The 14,825-nt window shown below is 43.8% G+C and overlaps 1 protein-coding gene across 3 annotated transcripts; it reads left to right on the top strand.

Annotated features, from left to right (window-relative positions):
- Positions 1-4,663: 4,663 nt before the first annotated feature.
- Positions 4,664-11,445, top strand: klhdc4 (kelch domain containing 4). Of its 3 annotated transcripts, none has more exons than XM_079291389.1 (14): positions 4,664-4,866; positions 5,207-5,298; positions 5,733-5,811; positions 5,928-6,026; positions 6,403-6,539; positions 6,874-6,966; positions 7,611-7,773; positions 7,865-7,928; positions 8,062-8,270; positions 8,791-9,007; positions 9,097-9,279; positions 9,495-9,671; positions 10,500-10,671; positions 11,318-11,445. In XM_079291389.1, exons 1-14 carry the CDS (start codon positions 4,768-4,770, stop codon positions 11,328-11,330), a joined length of 1,797 nt encoding a protein of 598 aa, XP_079147515.1. In that variant the 5' UTR covers positions 4,664-4,767; the 3' UTR covers positions 11,331-11,445. The 3 variants fall into 3 exon arrangements, with proteins under 3 accessions (XP_079147515.1, XP_079147513.1, XP_079147514.1); XM_079291387.1 differs by having other exon boundaries at positions 7,865-7,943; XM_079291388.1 differs by lacking the exon at positions 11,318-11,445 and having other exon boundaries at positions 7,865-7,943; positions 10,500-10,855.
- Positions 11,446-14,825: the final 3,380 nt, after the last annotated feature.

The following is a 14,825-nucleotide window of genomic DNA, read 5'->3' as shown; positions in this document are numbered from 1 at the left end:
CGCATCGAATCACGCTCTCCAAATTCACCTCCGTCAAACCATTCAAAAGTTACATTAACAAAGCCAATAAACAACACACTGCTCCCCAGCAAAAACATTGAAACGGAGCGTACCTTTTGGTGATTTTCATGCCGAAAAACCGCAGGTAATCCATTGAAATCCGATGCAGCGAAAATAGACCCTCTCTCCACTCTCTCTCCATTGAAATGAACGTGCTGGGACCTTCTATGAGGAAATGGCCAGCATTTTTCTGCTGGACCAATGGATTTTACGCATCGGGGTTGTGCCAAGCATATCGAGATATTCGTTGCTCTCTTCCGCGTTCAACAAGGTGTCACATGATGAAATCCGCCAATCACAGGCCTTACAAAGGCTTAAAGTGACACGGACTGAGAGGAGATTTTTTCATGGAGGAGAGACATGAGAACTGAAAATGGCTGAAAATGATGCCAAACTGCTTTATTACGATGTATTGAACACTCTTAGTGATAAAGCAAGTGAATATATAGTTAATATATAGTTATATAGCATATACAATTAGAATAGAGCAGCGCAAAAGCTGGTTCCAAAAATGAGAATTCGGCTTGAAACTCTGTACTCAGTGAAATGAGTAAACATTGAGTCATTCCTCAGAGACCTGCAGAGGACATGGCTATTTATCTGACTCTACACAGAGGGGACCTTTAGATCCACAAATGTTTCTCACAATATCCATGATAATAATCAGTAATGTTTAAAAAAACAAACATGAATCAATGTTTTTACTGAGCATGTTTTAGCACATTGTTTTAACACAGAAAGGGTGGAGACACACAAGATAGATATGTGTTTTATACTGTTTTATATTAATATTTTGTTTTACTGTTTTACTATGTCATGTAGCTTGTTCACAAAATAAATGTTTGCTGATTGTGTCAGGTTTAGTGGATAACTTTCCTGTTGTGTTCTTTTTCCCACACCGTGATGCAGATAAAGGCTGTGTGAGGCTGTGTGAGAGGAAACCTGACCACAGAACAATAAACAGTCGATATCCTCACGACAGGGGACACAGACAGGTGTGAGCACTGATTTTCACTTCCCTACATCAACACACACACACACACACGCATACATACACTGGTAGCAGTGTTTACATGCTCCTTGGGACATACCGAGTACACATGAGCATAGAGGCTCACACAAAGACCCAGACACACACACACACACACACACTGGGTGGTGCACTGGGATCAACCGGCCACTGTTTACTTGTGCTTGTCTTTCTCTATTGTTTCTGAGGTTTAAAGGAGCACAGAGGATGAAGACATGAAAACACACACACACACACACACGCACACACGCACACACACACACACACGCACACACACACACGCACACACACACACACACACGCACACACACACACACACGCACACACAGGAGGTTTGAGGAAGGAAAAATGAAGTTAGATTCGTAAAGGAGAGGACGAGTGAAATGAAAGAATAAAAAGCAAAGTGTGTGAGGGACACTGTAAAGATGACATGGCTGAGACTCCCATCAATACATAGACATCAATACAATTAATAGCTTTCTTGCTTAGTCTGAGATCTCAACACGTTTCATGCATTAAAGCACCAACTTGTAGCATTTAGGGAGGTCTATTGGCAGAAATGGAATATAATATTGGTAAGAATCCTCAGTATAATGACCTGAACCGAAGAACACAAATTGTGTGTGTATTCCTGCTCTCCCGTTCGTGTGTGTGTAGCAACAGCATCTGTTTCCAAAACCTTGATAATCACAGCCTGGGTAATTTCTCTTTTCAGGTATTTAACATCTCTACTCATCTCATCTCATCATCTCGGTCCTTTATTCTCTCCCCTCAGCGTCAGTCACGACCAGACGTTCAGGCTAACAGGCAAACGGCACGATGCTGAGGGCAGTATTGACGCAAGGATGCTGAGTCACAAAAGCATTTGTGCGTGTGTGTGTGCATTGATGCAGAGGGGCACAGGTGTAAGCCAGCCATCTGTTCTTCCGTCTTCATCGGAGTAAACAACATTTGTTCAGAGAAGATGTCCATGTTTTCGCTCCCTGAACTGCGTTGTCAAGTTAAATTATCTTCAATCGACTTGAATCAGATCCAGTCAAATCAGACTGATTCAAGTTGTCAAGTCATGTCAATTTAAGTCATGTGAAGTCATGTCATGTCATGTCAATTTGAGTCAAGTCAACTCGATTTACGTCAAGTGAAGTAAAATCAAAAACTGAAGTCAAGTCAAGTAATTGTCTTTGCTTGCATTTAAATCAAAGACATTATAGTAAGCGACAGTAAAAGCAACATCTGCATCTGTTGCAGATATTCACTGTTCACGGGAGACAGCACATTGTTTCTGGCATTTGTAGCCATCAGAAGCTTGTATTCACAATGTCTGCTGATCTGCATACCTACACCAGTTTAATACACCACAGGGCTTGTGTGCCACATATTTGCCTGTCGGGCATGGAAATGCGTCCTTCATACATCAGTAAGTCTGCAGACTGGTCACTAGAACTATCATCTGGGAGCCAACATTGCTCATGGGCCCCTGTCTCATGGATCCCCACATGACTCCAACCAAATGTTTTAGTGTGTCTGGCTCCCATAGGAGAGGGCTTTTCTTATTCGGAACACACATGTAGGCTACGATGGGATTTTGTCGTTCATCATGCCAATTATTTGCTTGACATGATCTGTACCAACACACGCACACACACACACACACACACACACACACACACACACACACACACACAGTGGTACATACACTGGGGCGCCTCAGAAAAGCACCAAAGGTTAGCAGTCAGGAGTGAGTTGTGGGCATAGCAGTCATGTGCTGATTGTGTGTGTGTGTGTGTGTGTGTGTGTGTGTGTAGTCAGTTGATGTGTTTGTACATGCGTGTCTGAGCTTTTGTGAGTGTTTGTAGATGCTGGGAAGGAAAATGAATATCACAATATGCTGACAGATGGTTGGAAAGAGCAGACAGCAGAAACTGGCCTTGATGAATTCATAGGTCATTTCTAAACATCGTCTCCTCCATTTTTCATAACCGTGAACAGATATGAAATACTTCGATGAAGGATAAGACCTCCATTTAACCAGAGAGGGCCGATCCATTCAAAATGAGCGGGAGGCATAGATGAGACGCTGATATGGAGAAAGCATTATACAGTAAAGCAAGCAATCTTGTTTGGTCATTTGACTGCCAAATTAAAATTCTGCAGTTGGCAACATATATATATGTATCTGTAAAGAGAGCCTCCCTCCAGATATCGTTGGCAATAATTGAGGCATCGCTTTAATTGGACATTTTATCTATTTGAGTGTCAGGCACTAAAATATTTCTAAACCTCTCATTATCAAAGGAGATTAACACAATGCACCCGGAGGTTGCCGTGCTATTGTAATGCCGCAGTTTAAGTTTAACTGTAAAGGTTTTGAATGACCAAAGCAACACACAGCTATTATCTTCTGTTTATAATAAGCACCGTCATCCACGGGTGTTGAAGCCATCTTTGAGAAAAAGAGATTACCTGACTTTCAGCATCAAAGCATCACATTATAGCTGAGAGTTAATGTTGTTTAACGTTGCAGCTTTAGTTTACAGGAGAGATGACTGCTGCTGTGGGCCTGCAGGGCCTGCCCAGAGGGGTTTGAGTGACAAACAAATAAAGGTGGCAAGATACTTTCCTGCTGATTATAGCACTTGTGGTTTCTCTCTGTGACATTCCACACACACTGAAGATAAAAGGGCACGTGTATTCAAACATGCAGACAGAGGTAACACGGAGTGTGTAAACGCTACCGCCAATCATTGTTGTTGTCATCCTAATCATTATCATCACCATCATCATCATGGCAGTTACTTACGTTGTAAAGCCCCCAGCAGTGTTTTTCAACCCTTCCTGAGCCGCGGTACATTTTTACACGGCACACTAAAAAACAAAAAAGTTACAAAATGACACATTGTAGCATAATACAGCATATATGCTGACCATTGAATGACAAGTCTCTCAATTTGTGGATCCTGACTCAGTGTGAAACCTGGGCCTGTTTATATGAACACAAAGCTGATATCCTGGCAGAAACTGAAGAAAGGCGCAAGAAGCTCGTCCTCAACAGCTCTCAGTCTCTCTGCTTTTAGTTTTGTTGACCAGGGCCCAGAGTCTGCATTTTTCATTTTCAAATATTTCTCCATCGCTGTTTGTCTTGTCACTGCAACCTCTCCCATCATTTAATTCTACTGTCTTAAAGTAACAAGGTCATTATTGCGCTACCTACTGCCACCCACTGACATTGAAGAGTATTTAATTACTTAGCCAGCCACTATATTGCAGGCTCAGACGCTCAATAATGGCAAATTATTTTCTCGCCAGGTAAAGCACCATAGCGGTCACTTCATTATGTTTTCTCTACAGGAAGAGCACCATAGCGGTTACTTTGCCATTTTATTCTTTTTTACACCATACATATGTATACATTTTGCCCCTTTTGAGCATTCAAAAGGCACTTTTGAGTTTTTTTTGCTGAGGCCACCATTTTCCTCCGCCACACTAGAGGGCGCTGTTACACGTTCATACTGAGCTTAAGTCTGTTGCAGGAAGTGAATGTCACTTGCACTGCCAGAGGAAAGGCATTCGGCACTCGGCATGCGAGTTTGTTTGGATTTCCACGTGACGCCGACCTCATTGAAAACAAGAGATACAAGCCCCCGAAATACAACATCTGTCAGTGCACCGCGACAGTCATGGGCAAAAAAAGCAAGAAAGAAAAGAAGGTGAAGGGAGCGGAGAAGACAGCTGCCAAGATGGAGAAGAAAGTTTCAAAGAGGTCCAAACGAGAGGAGGTAACGTTAATGTGAATATGGGCTGAACTATTAACACTACGTTAATATGTGAACTCTTTATGGGAAACAAAGACGCTGTACAAATGATAATGCTAATATATTGTGAAAATGATGTTAGCTAGCGTTAGCTCAGGTCTGCTAACTAACTGCATAGTTTACCACAAATGCTAACTACAGTCTAAATCAGTGGCAGGTAACAAAACTGTTTGTTATTAGGAGTAGCAATGTTACTGATATTAATACGAGCAATATTACTAGGACCCACAACATATCTCTGATATCTTAAAGCCATTTCTATCCGGTTTTGTTCTCATTACCTTTCATCCTTCTCTGACTCCAGGAGGATTTGGAGGCTCTGATTGCTGAGTTTCAGAATCTGGATTCAAAGAAGACCATAGTAGTGGAGACAACATGTCCACCTCCATCAGCGAGGTGAAGGACTGCACCCCCCCCCCCCCCCCTTCAAGTTCAACTTCACTGTGTCCCCATCGGGACAACTTGTCTCGCATGTACGGTCTCGACTGTTGACGTCTATATTTCCACATTGGCTGAACATATTCTTACCATTCATACTGCGTTTTAATCGTCCATCACTTATGCTGTGTTAGTTTATATCAAGCGACACACGCACACACACACACACACGCCCTGGGAATATTGGCGGTGAACCCATGTGCCAACCAAACCAAGTAATAATGGGAAGTGTGATAACTGATAAAATCACACAGCTGCTGTCACAAAATCTTGTGGTTGGTTCCATTGACCGCTTTCACCCCACAAACCAATCGCAGCGACGCCGGGCCAACTGAGCTGACTGTTTTAAACAGAGCCCTTCAGGTCTCTGACGTCTTTTTGTGTTTTTTCAGATTGAGTGCGTCTCTCTCTGCCCATCCGGAGAAAGATGAACTCATCCTGTTTGGCGGAGAATTCTTCAACGGAAAGAAGGTCGCGGAAAAATCCTCTTGAATGACTGAGTGAGCAGGAAGCTCACCTGCTTTGATTTTTTGCCAATATTATTAATAAATCCTCATCTAAAACCCGTTTATTTATTTGTTTTGCAGACGTACCTGTACAACGATCTGTTTTTCTACAGCATCAAGAAGAACAGCTGGGTGAAATCAGACATCCCCAACCCTCCTCCGCCTCGCTGCTCTCACCAGGTACGAGGATCCCAGATCCTCCTGTGCTGCTCGCTGTCTGTCCCTCTGCCTGTGTGAGCTCTCAGCTTTATTGTGTCTTATCTGATTCTCAGCAACAGTTTTAGTTACTTCCACACGAGCAGACGCGTGTTGACTGATAGAAATCAAATGACAGGTATACAGCTACATTTCATAGACCCTATTTGAAGTCCTTTATTTGATGTGATTCTCCGATTAAACCACAAGATGGCAGACGCCAGTTGAGGAAACTTATCGGCAACGTCATCACGGCCATTATGTTGCAAGACAACTAATTCAATCTGAGGACATCAAACCACTTTATCTCGCTCTGTTCATGCACCCCTCTCCCTCCCCTCCTTTTCTCCCTCCCCCTCAGGCGGTGGTAGTTCCCCAGGGTGGGGGTCAGCTCTGGGTGTTTGGGGGAGAGTTCGGCTCTCCAAACGGGGAGCAGTTCTACCACTACAAGGACCTCTGGGTGCTGCACTTGGCCACGCACACGTGGGAGAACATCAAGTGAGTGCAGAGGGCCGTACAAACAAGATGTGAGGATGAACGGGGGGGGGGGGGGGGCGTTGTAAATGGGATTAATGATCGGCAGAATGAACGTTTAAACAAGGATCTGAGGGTGACCAGCAATACTATGTCATCTTAATGAGTTCATTCCATCCTGTGATGAAGGTCTTATCAGTGGATAGATGAGTTGATTGCTTAGGTAATAAAAAACAACAAGTTAACAGCTCCATAAAATCCAAAGCTCGATTTAAAAAGTCCCACACGGTGTTGTGGATGTTTCAATTTGCAGGCATCAGCGATCCGAAGTGATTTCAGTTTCTTTTTTTCTCCCCAGGGTGCCCGGTGGTCCACCGGGTCGCAGCGGCCACCGCATGGTCCTCAGCAAGAAACAGCTGCTGGTGTTTGGAGGTTTCCACGAGAGCAACAGGTAGGCGCAGCGTTACCGAGTGATCAAACGAGGACAGTGTGTCTGTAATGGAGTGGGCGGAGGATGGGTAACGTGTTCCATTACGTCATTACTTCCCTCACACCCGTTAATGGGAGAGTGGAGACGGCTTGTAAACCCTGTTCATTCTACAAACAAACAAACTCACAGACATCAGTTTTATCTCTTCTGGTAAACGCATCACATGTAATAACTTACATCTTTCTGTGAATGAGCATTGAATTCTCAACTTATCGTACAATATCTGGACATGAGCTCAATATTTTTACGTCATCGGCTTCTCTCACAGCTCCAACGTTGGGACATTTTGTTGTTGCTTATTAATCCAATGTGTTTTTGTAAATAAACTGAAAGTGATTGGCAGGAAGTTCTCTGTGAATGAATAAATTACTCTTTATCCCTTTCTGCCAAAATATTCTTATTTATTTAAGTGCAATTTATGTTAACAGAGCCAGAGAATCCATTTAATTTCCATTTTGGTTGAGATCAATTTTTTATTTTGAGCTTGAGACTGACGTCTAATCGGCAATCTCTTCGCAATCTGCGATAAAGTCGACAGTCCTCGAGCTCGTAAATGTCTCAAAGTTGTGATTTAGTTTCAGCCCGTTCCTCTCCTCCGCTTGCAGGGATTTTATCTACTACAATGACGTCTACTCCTTCTCCCTGGACACCTTCTCCTGGTCACGCCTCGCTCCATCAGGCTCCGCCCCCTCCCCGCGCTCCGCCTCTCAGATGACCTCCACGCCCGACGGCATGGGCGTCGTCATCTACGGGGGATACTCCAAAGTGGTGTGTGTGTGTCTCCCCCCCCCCCCCCACGTATTGATAAGACATTACGTTTGGTGACGTGGTCTGCCTGATTGTGTGCGTTTTTATTTAGCGAGTCAAGAAGGACGTAGAGAAGGGGACCATCCACTCCGACATGTTCCTTCTCAAGCGAGAGGGTAAAGAAGGCCACGGTACACAAACACTTGAGGTTTAATTAATTCATTAATTAATTAATTAGCTTCTTTGCTTGTTCGCTGATCTTCCACTGATTTCTCCCCCCCCCCCCCCCCCCCCGTCCCCGTCCTGCAGAGAAGTGGTCGTGGTCCAGGGTGAGCCCCTCTGGGAACAAGCCCACTCCCCGCTCTGGTTTCTCGGGGGCGGCGGGCCCGGCGGGGCGGGCGGTGCTGTTCGGCGGGGTTTGCGACGAGGAAGAGGAGGAGACGCTGGAGGGCGACTTCTACAACGACCTCTACCTGTATGACACGGTGAAGAGCCGCTGGTTCCCCGGCCTGCTCAGGGTAAGACACAAGGAGCAGCTGGATCAGTGTTTGCATGAAAGGATGTGATATACAATATTTTATCTATTTTTCGTTGGATAGAAATTCAAATGATCACATCAACTTTAAAAAAATATATACTTTTGGACTTTAAAACGCTCTTTAAAAGCTTGAAACCGGTGACCTTACGTTGCACCGATTGCAAGGTTAACAGTAGAAATGTTACAGAGTAATCTACTAGGAATGTACGTGATCGGCCAACGCGGGACGTCACCGTATGATGTTGCGCTGAAACTCTTTTTTTGCCGGATGATGGAGCCTCCTCCGGTGGCATCCCCGCTGCGCTGCTGGACCGGCCTCATTCAAATGAAGAGGGCTGCGGCTGTTATCCGCACAAATATGAATAGCCGACCACTTTTTAAAATGGATTCATCATTTCCATCAAAGTCTTCACTACTGATTGGAACCATCCCCTCTCAAGGGAGCTGCCAGTCAACTGCAGGCTGTCGATGCTTCCACTTACTTATCCTTTTGTTTCCAGGGAAACAAGTCGGAGAAGAAGAAACGGAGACGGGGGAAGAAGGGTGGAGCAGAGGGGGAGGGAGCAGACGAGGAGGAGGAGGAGGGGGCACCGCAAGGACCCACTGAGGTCATCAAGGAGATTGTCACCGAGGACGGCACATTGATGACCATCAAGGAAGTGATCCCTGGAGCTCAGGAGGACGAGGAGGAGGAAGAAGAGGAGGAGGAGGGCGATGGCAAGATTACACTCTCACACGAAACACATTTAAGATGTGAGAAAATATCGATAGGTTGGACAATCAGGGGCTTAGTTTTGTTTTTTCAGCCTCGGCCCCCCTGGTGGAGCCCTGTTCGAGGTCCAGCGCCATGGCAACGGTGCGTCAGGGCAAGCTCTTCCTGTACGGAGGGATGTTCGAGGTCGGCGACCGCCAGTTCACCCTGAACGACTTCTACTCTCTGGACCTCAACAAGATGGACCAGTGGGAGGTTCTGGTGGAAATGGACCCAAGTGAGTGAAAAGAAAGACAAGTCAAGAACACATGAGTGAAATAACACACGTAGATTACAAAAAATATGAATTGAAATGTATTCGCCGTCAGCTCTAAAGCAGCCAGTGTGTTGATTTGTCTCGTTTGAATGTATAGAGCTGGAGGATGATACGATGGCAGGGAACTCTGTGTGCTTTCATTTAGATTTATGATGTTTTTTTTGTTTTCTCCACAGAGACACAGGAGTGGCTGGAGGAGTCTGAGTCAGAAGAGGAAGATGAAGAGGAGGAGGAGACGAAAGGAGCAGAAGAGGAGAAGAAGGAGGCAAAAGGAGCAGAAGAGGAGAAGAATAAGGAGGCAAAAGGAGCAGAGGAGGAGGAGGAGTCCGAAGAGGAGAGCGAGGATGAGGATGGCAAGGGATTATTCCTCTCTTTCACTGTCTTATAATTATCTTTGTCTTTATTTTTCCCTTCATGCTATTTATAACGAGCCACAAGTACAGTATGCAGATCAGGATGCTTGATATTTAAGGTATAATATATGAATAAAATAGCTAATATAAGATAAACTAACATCACAAACACGTGAGAAAGCGTCTCTTATATGATGTCAATGGGTGACTCTAGATGCTGAATGTAGATTTCAATAGAAACCAACTTAATGCGCCACATCAGTATATTGGCTATCAGCTCATTGCAAATAAAGATACAGTGATGCTCAAAGCTAAATGCTAATATATAATACCAACACAATCATAACACCAACATGCTGATGTTGTGCGTATAACGTAAACCATCTTAGTTTACCGTATTTACCAATATTCAAACAAATGGTCATCTTGTGGGTGAAATATTCCTCATTAATGGATTATTTTTCTCAGATTTGACGAAGCTCCTCCCGAACCAGAAAACATATTAGTACACACAGTAGTACTTGTAGTGACTCGAAAACACATTAGTACACACAGTAGTACTTGTAGTGACCCGAAAACCCATTAGTACACACAGTAGTACTTGTAGTGACTCGAAAACACATTAGTACACACAGTAGTACTTGTAGTGACCCGAAAACACATTAGTACACACAGTAGTACTTGTAGTGTCTTAATGACAGTTATTGGGAGATTTGGAGCAGATTGGCTCCTTTTTTAAAGATGTTTGATTTGGCAAGAAACCAGCTACAAGCTGTTCTCAAGTAACCAGGACCAACGTACTTAACCTCTCTAAACGTGTGTTTGCAGATGAAGAGGAGCACCCCGCAGTGCAGGAGGGAGAGACGGTGACGGACTACCAGACCCGCACGGAGCAGTACTGGGTCGGACTGGCACGGGTCAACATGGGCCCCGACGCCAAGGACAAGAAGGTCGCCAAGGTCGCCCTCGCCATGGCCAAAGTCTTCTTTGAAGACCAATAGTGGGATACGCCAAACTGTGTGTGTGTGTGTGTAAAATAGTGTCTTAAAATTACCTTTTTTAAAACATGTCCTTTGAACTCTGCTGCAAATAGTCAGTAATGCTAATTGATTTTTTTAAATTCTGTTAACAGAAAACAAAAACATGAAGTTTTCTCCCACTGATCAAATAAAATGTTAACACATGGACTGTTCTGTTTGTGAATTTATCCTTACATTAGATCGAAGATTGTGGTTTCCTTCATTTTGAATAAAATAACTCGTAACTTATATTCGATGATTTTCAACATTAAAGGGATAGTTCAGATTGTTTTTTTTAAAGTTGGCTTTTATGTGGTATTTATCCATAGTCTGTGTTTTACCTTCAGAAGAAGAAGAACTGCTTTACCTTGTCGCCAGACAGTCCTCTCCCAAGTTCTGTGCTCTCTTTAGTAATAAAAACCCAGTAACTCTTCCCTCGCAGGACACGGCCGTAGACCAGCAAGTGTCTTGCGACGTAAAACTACTGTTTTTGTGAATGGAGTCTTGCGGCTTTGAAGGGAACACAGATTGATATCACTGCTTCAATTCCCTGCTGGCAAAGTAAAGCGCTGAAAATATTCTAAAAATAGCACACACTGAAATTGATATCGATTTGTTTTTTTTTAGCTGTCTGAAATAGGTTTTGCTGCTGCCCCATCCACAGACCCCATCCAGCCCCTAAAATAAGAGGGGCTGCTGTTTACGATCCAATCGGTGATGTCACAGAAGTGCAGAGAGCCGTGTAACGAACCAGCTACAAGCTTCGGCTCGTCGAGATGCAAACCTGCTTTCTTCTTTTGTCCACTTGGTGGCAGCACAACAGGCCCCAAACACAACGCTGACATATTATCGTTCAAAGTTAATATTGTGAGTGTGTTGGCAAACAGCCGCCTGCTCACTCACCCTGCAGGTACAGAGCAACATTAGCATTCATTTGGACTGATATCCCAACGATACATTTCTCAAATATATTTGAAAATAATCCAATATGTATAATGTACCATGTGCATAATGTATTTCTAGATTGGGTGTGCCTCCAGCTGGTGGACGTGCAGTCAGTCACAGCAGGTCGAGCACTTAAGAACAAATGCTTCAGCAACTTGCAAATATTGAGTGGATGTGCCAGCAAAACCAAGTGTGTTAGAGCAAAACAAATCAACACAGAGAGGCGACGCCATTTTACTTTTACACCTGCAGTGGGTTGTGAATAAAGCCCCACCTGAAATTGGAAGTTTTATTGGAGGTTTGAGCAGAAAGGATATGGAAAAGTAGCCCAAAGCTGAAAATCAAACCATGACCTGCATTTCTGTAGTTCCCTCTGATTTAACTGTGATGCTTTAAACTGGTCCCCTTTCCAACATTAGGGCCAAGTTGTCAAGTTCACTATAACTGATTCATAATGATGATATCATGGTTTGATGTGCCCCCGGCAACACATGCCGTTTGTCTTGAGTTGTACTCCTCTACAACAATCAAAGGGGGGGAGACAGGAAGAGAGAGGCAGGTGAGCTGAGTGGAGGAACGACAGCGTTCAGGGATCTGGGAGGGAGAGAGAGAGAGAGTGAAGAAGATGGGGCGACGGCAGGGGAGGGAAAAGAAGGAGGGGACGAGTGCGCGTTGTGTCAGGGAAGACATCAGTCACCATTGCGAGCACCATCCTCTCCCTCTGACCTATTTTATCCTCCATCAGCATGTTGAGCGAGGGATGAGAGGAGGCTGATGAATAATAGAGGAGAGGGAGAGATGGATGAGAATGAGGCTGCCTTCGTCTCCTTCACTACCCCCCCCCCCCTTTTTTCTTCTTCTGCGACCCCCTTTTTTATTTTAACTCCGAGACAAGAAAAGATTTTATAAATAACTCAGGAGGTTTTTTTTGGGTGCGCTTCTGACGTGGGGGGGCACGTATAGTGCGTAATCGTCAGAGACACAGTCGTGAGAGAAACTTACTGGTACGTTATGTCAATATATGTGTAGCTGTTGTCAGGCTTGTTATTAATAAAGTCTGTTTGGAGAAGAACTGAATCACTTTTGGATCATGATGAGGATGTCAAAGGGGCCAGAACTATAGTAACCCAATGAGGTTCCCCTTTGACCAGTGGATGGAAACCACCGTTTGTGTTACTTTCATCATTTTTTTGCACAAAGTCCGGTCATTTTGATTTTGCTCTTTTTTGGGGTCCACCAACTGAAGACTTCAAATGAATGATAACTTTGTCTGTCGTGTATAAATGAGTAACTGTTTACAAGCATGTTTTTCCATATGCATATTTTTAAATTAATTGTGCTATTTAGAGTGTTATTATATTGACTTAAAAGCTGAAAAAATGAAGATGTTATCTTGCTGATGTTGCCCCCAAAGCATCTTAAAAAATCAGTTAATGCAGTCTTAAAAACTGAAAATGTACCTTTTGATTTTCTGCTGTAGATGAGTCCTCCATCACCCCCCACCCACCCTTTCTTTCATGAAATCAGAAGGAAGGGGCTACTGTGCCAAACAATTTTTTGTAACTTTGTGAAACGAAAATGAAACAAGCGTGCCTATTTCACACAGTGATTGGCCAGCTGTGTGGAGGTGAGTAATTAAGCAGGGTTTGATCTCTCATTTTTTAAATCCTGCACACAACAATCTGTCACTATTTGTGTGTATTGATAAGTACAACATTATTAATGCCTTAGATGTGAATATTCAATCCCATCTCCTACAATATTACCTTCTCAACTATAATGCATTAAATTGAAGTGCAGAGGGAAACATAATTTCTCCTGAATTACAGTCGCAGTGTTAAACATGATTAACGTAAATTGAAACAAAAAAACACACCAAAATGACTTGGTTATGTGCAAAAAAAGAATCACAGTACACTTGGACCAGAAGAGTGGAATGCATCAAAAAACGTAACGTAAATTGAACGAGTTAAATGTTAAACTATAAAACCGACATACCTATATTGTACATAATTTCACCAATGCTCTGCTTTTTAAAATTATGTGAACCCAGTAACCGTTCGTGTCAGCGCCTTATTCACTCTGTTCAGAGGATGTCATGGATTTGTGTGCGCAGACACTTGCGTTACTAACTTCTCTAAATCCTAATCCCTCCGTTGTGGTCAGGAAATCCCACTAACTGTGCATCGCCTCTCCTGTTCTCTCGGTCACCTGCTCATCTTCTTCCTCTCTCTCTCTCTCTCTCTCTCTCTCACTCTCTCTCTCTCTCTCCCTCCCTCTCCCTCCTCCGCCCCCCTCTCTCTACTATCAGTGTGTTTCGAGGCCTAAACCTTAATCCCCAGCCTCACAGTGATTTTATTACTGTAATCTGGGCTGGAATTGGTTTAGCTCTCCCACACACTGGCAGACAGAAGGACAAGGACAACAACAGCAACAGGGGCGGCTGCAGGGAGGAGCTGAACGTGAAAAGGAGGACAGGGGAAGAGGTTGAAAGAGGGGAAGGATGAGAGGACAGGAGAGGTAAGAGGGGACAGACGGGGGAGTTGATTCTTCAATCATTTTAGTAACATTTTTTATCGTCTGGCATTTCCTTTCTGCCCACACTAAGATCTGAACATCACAACATAAAACTCAAAAAGGAGGCAAGTAAACCAAAAAATATGTTCCGACAGCAGTGACGAACATAGTTAAATAAATGCATGCAGTCAGGAGGGCATGCTCAATTGGCCCAATGCGTTGAAGCCTTTGGGACCCAGAAAAACCTTCATACCCAGTTAGCAACTTACATTGGACCTAATGGGGTGGCATCTGGGAACACAGTATCCAGTTTTCTTAATACATCCGTGATTTGCCCCTTTTTGCCGACATTGTCAGCTGAAACGCAATGCAACTGTGAACGGCTTTTAACAGAAATGAAAAGTAACGAATAGCAAACAGTGCAGGAGCATCTATCTGCCTGATGTGACGATTTGCCTATTAAAGCTAGGGTAGGTAATGTCATCTTTCTGTTACATTTGTTGAAAATGTAGTTATCCCGTCTAATCACTTCATTCGGCCTGAATGAAATGATCGAACTCTGCCTCTGCACTCATTGCACGTCACCAGTCTTCCACAAGCTGCAGCTCGACAGCCGTGAGTGCTGCCAATAGTCTCATGTTTGTTGTTGACGTTCATTTTGATAATTTCGGGG

The sequence above is a fragment of the Melanostigma gelatinosum genome (genome assembly GCF_949748355.1).
Source record: "Melanostigma gelatinosum genome assembly, chromosome: 1".
NCBI classification, from domain to species: domain Eukaryota; kingdom Metazoa; phylum Chordata; class Actinopteri; order Perciformes; family Zoarcidae; genus Melanostigma; species Melanostigma gelatinosum.
Note: the sequence above shows the minus strand (reverse complement) of the source record. Positions and strands in the feature narration are given on the sequence as shown.

Bases quoted from the DNA above. Each gene is read 5' to 3' on its own strand.
- klhdc4 (XM_079291387.1), top strand. From the start codon at position 4,768: ATGGGCAAAAAAAGCAAGAAAGAAAAGAAGGTGAAGGGAGCGGAGAAG. The intron at 4,867-5,206 runs GTAACGTTAATG...CTCTGACTCCAG, and splicing joins AGAGGTCCAAACGAGAGGAG to GAGGATTTGGAGGCTCTGAT. The intron at 9,672-10,499 runs GCAAGGGATTAT...GTGTGTTTGCAG, and splicing joins GGAGAGCGAGGATGAGGATG to ATGAAGAGGAGCACCCCGCA.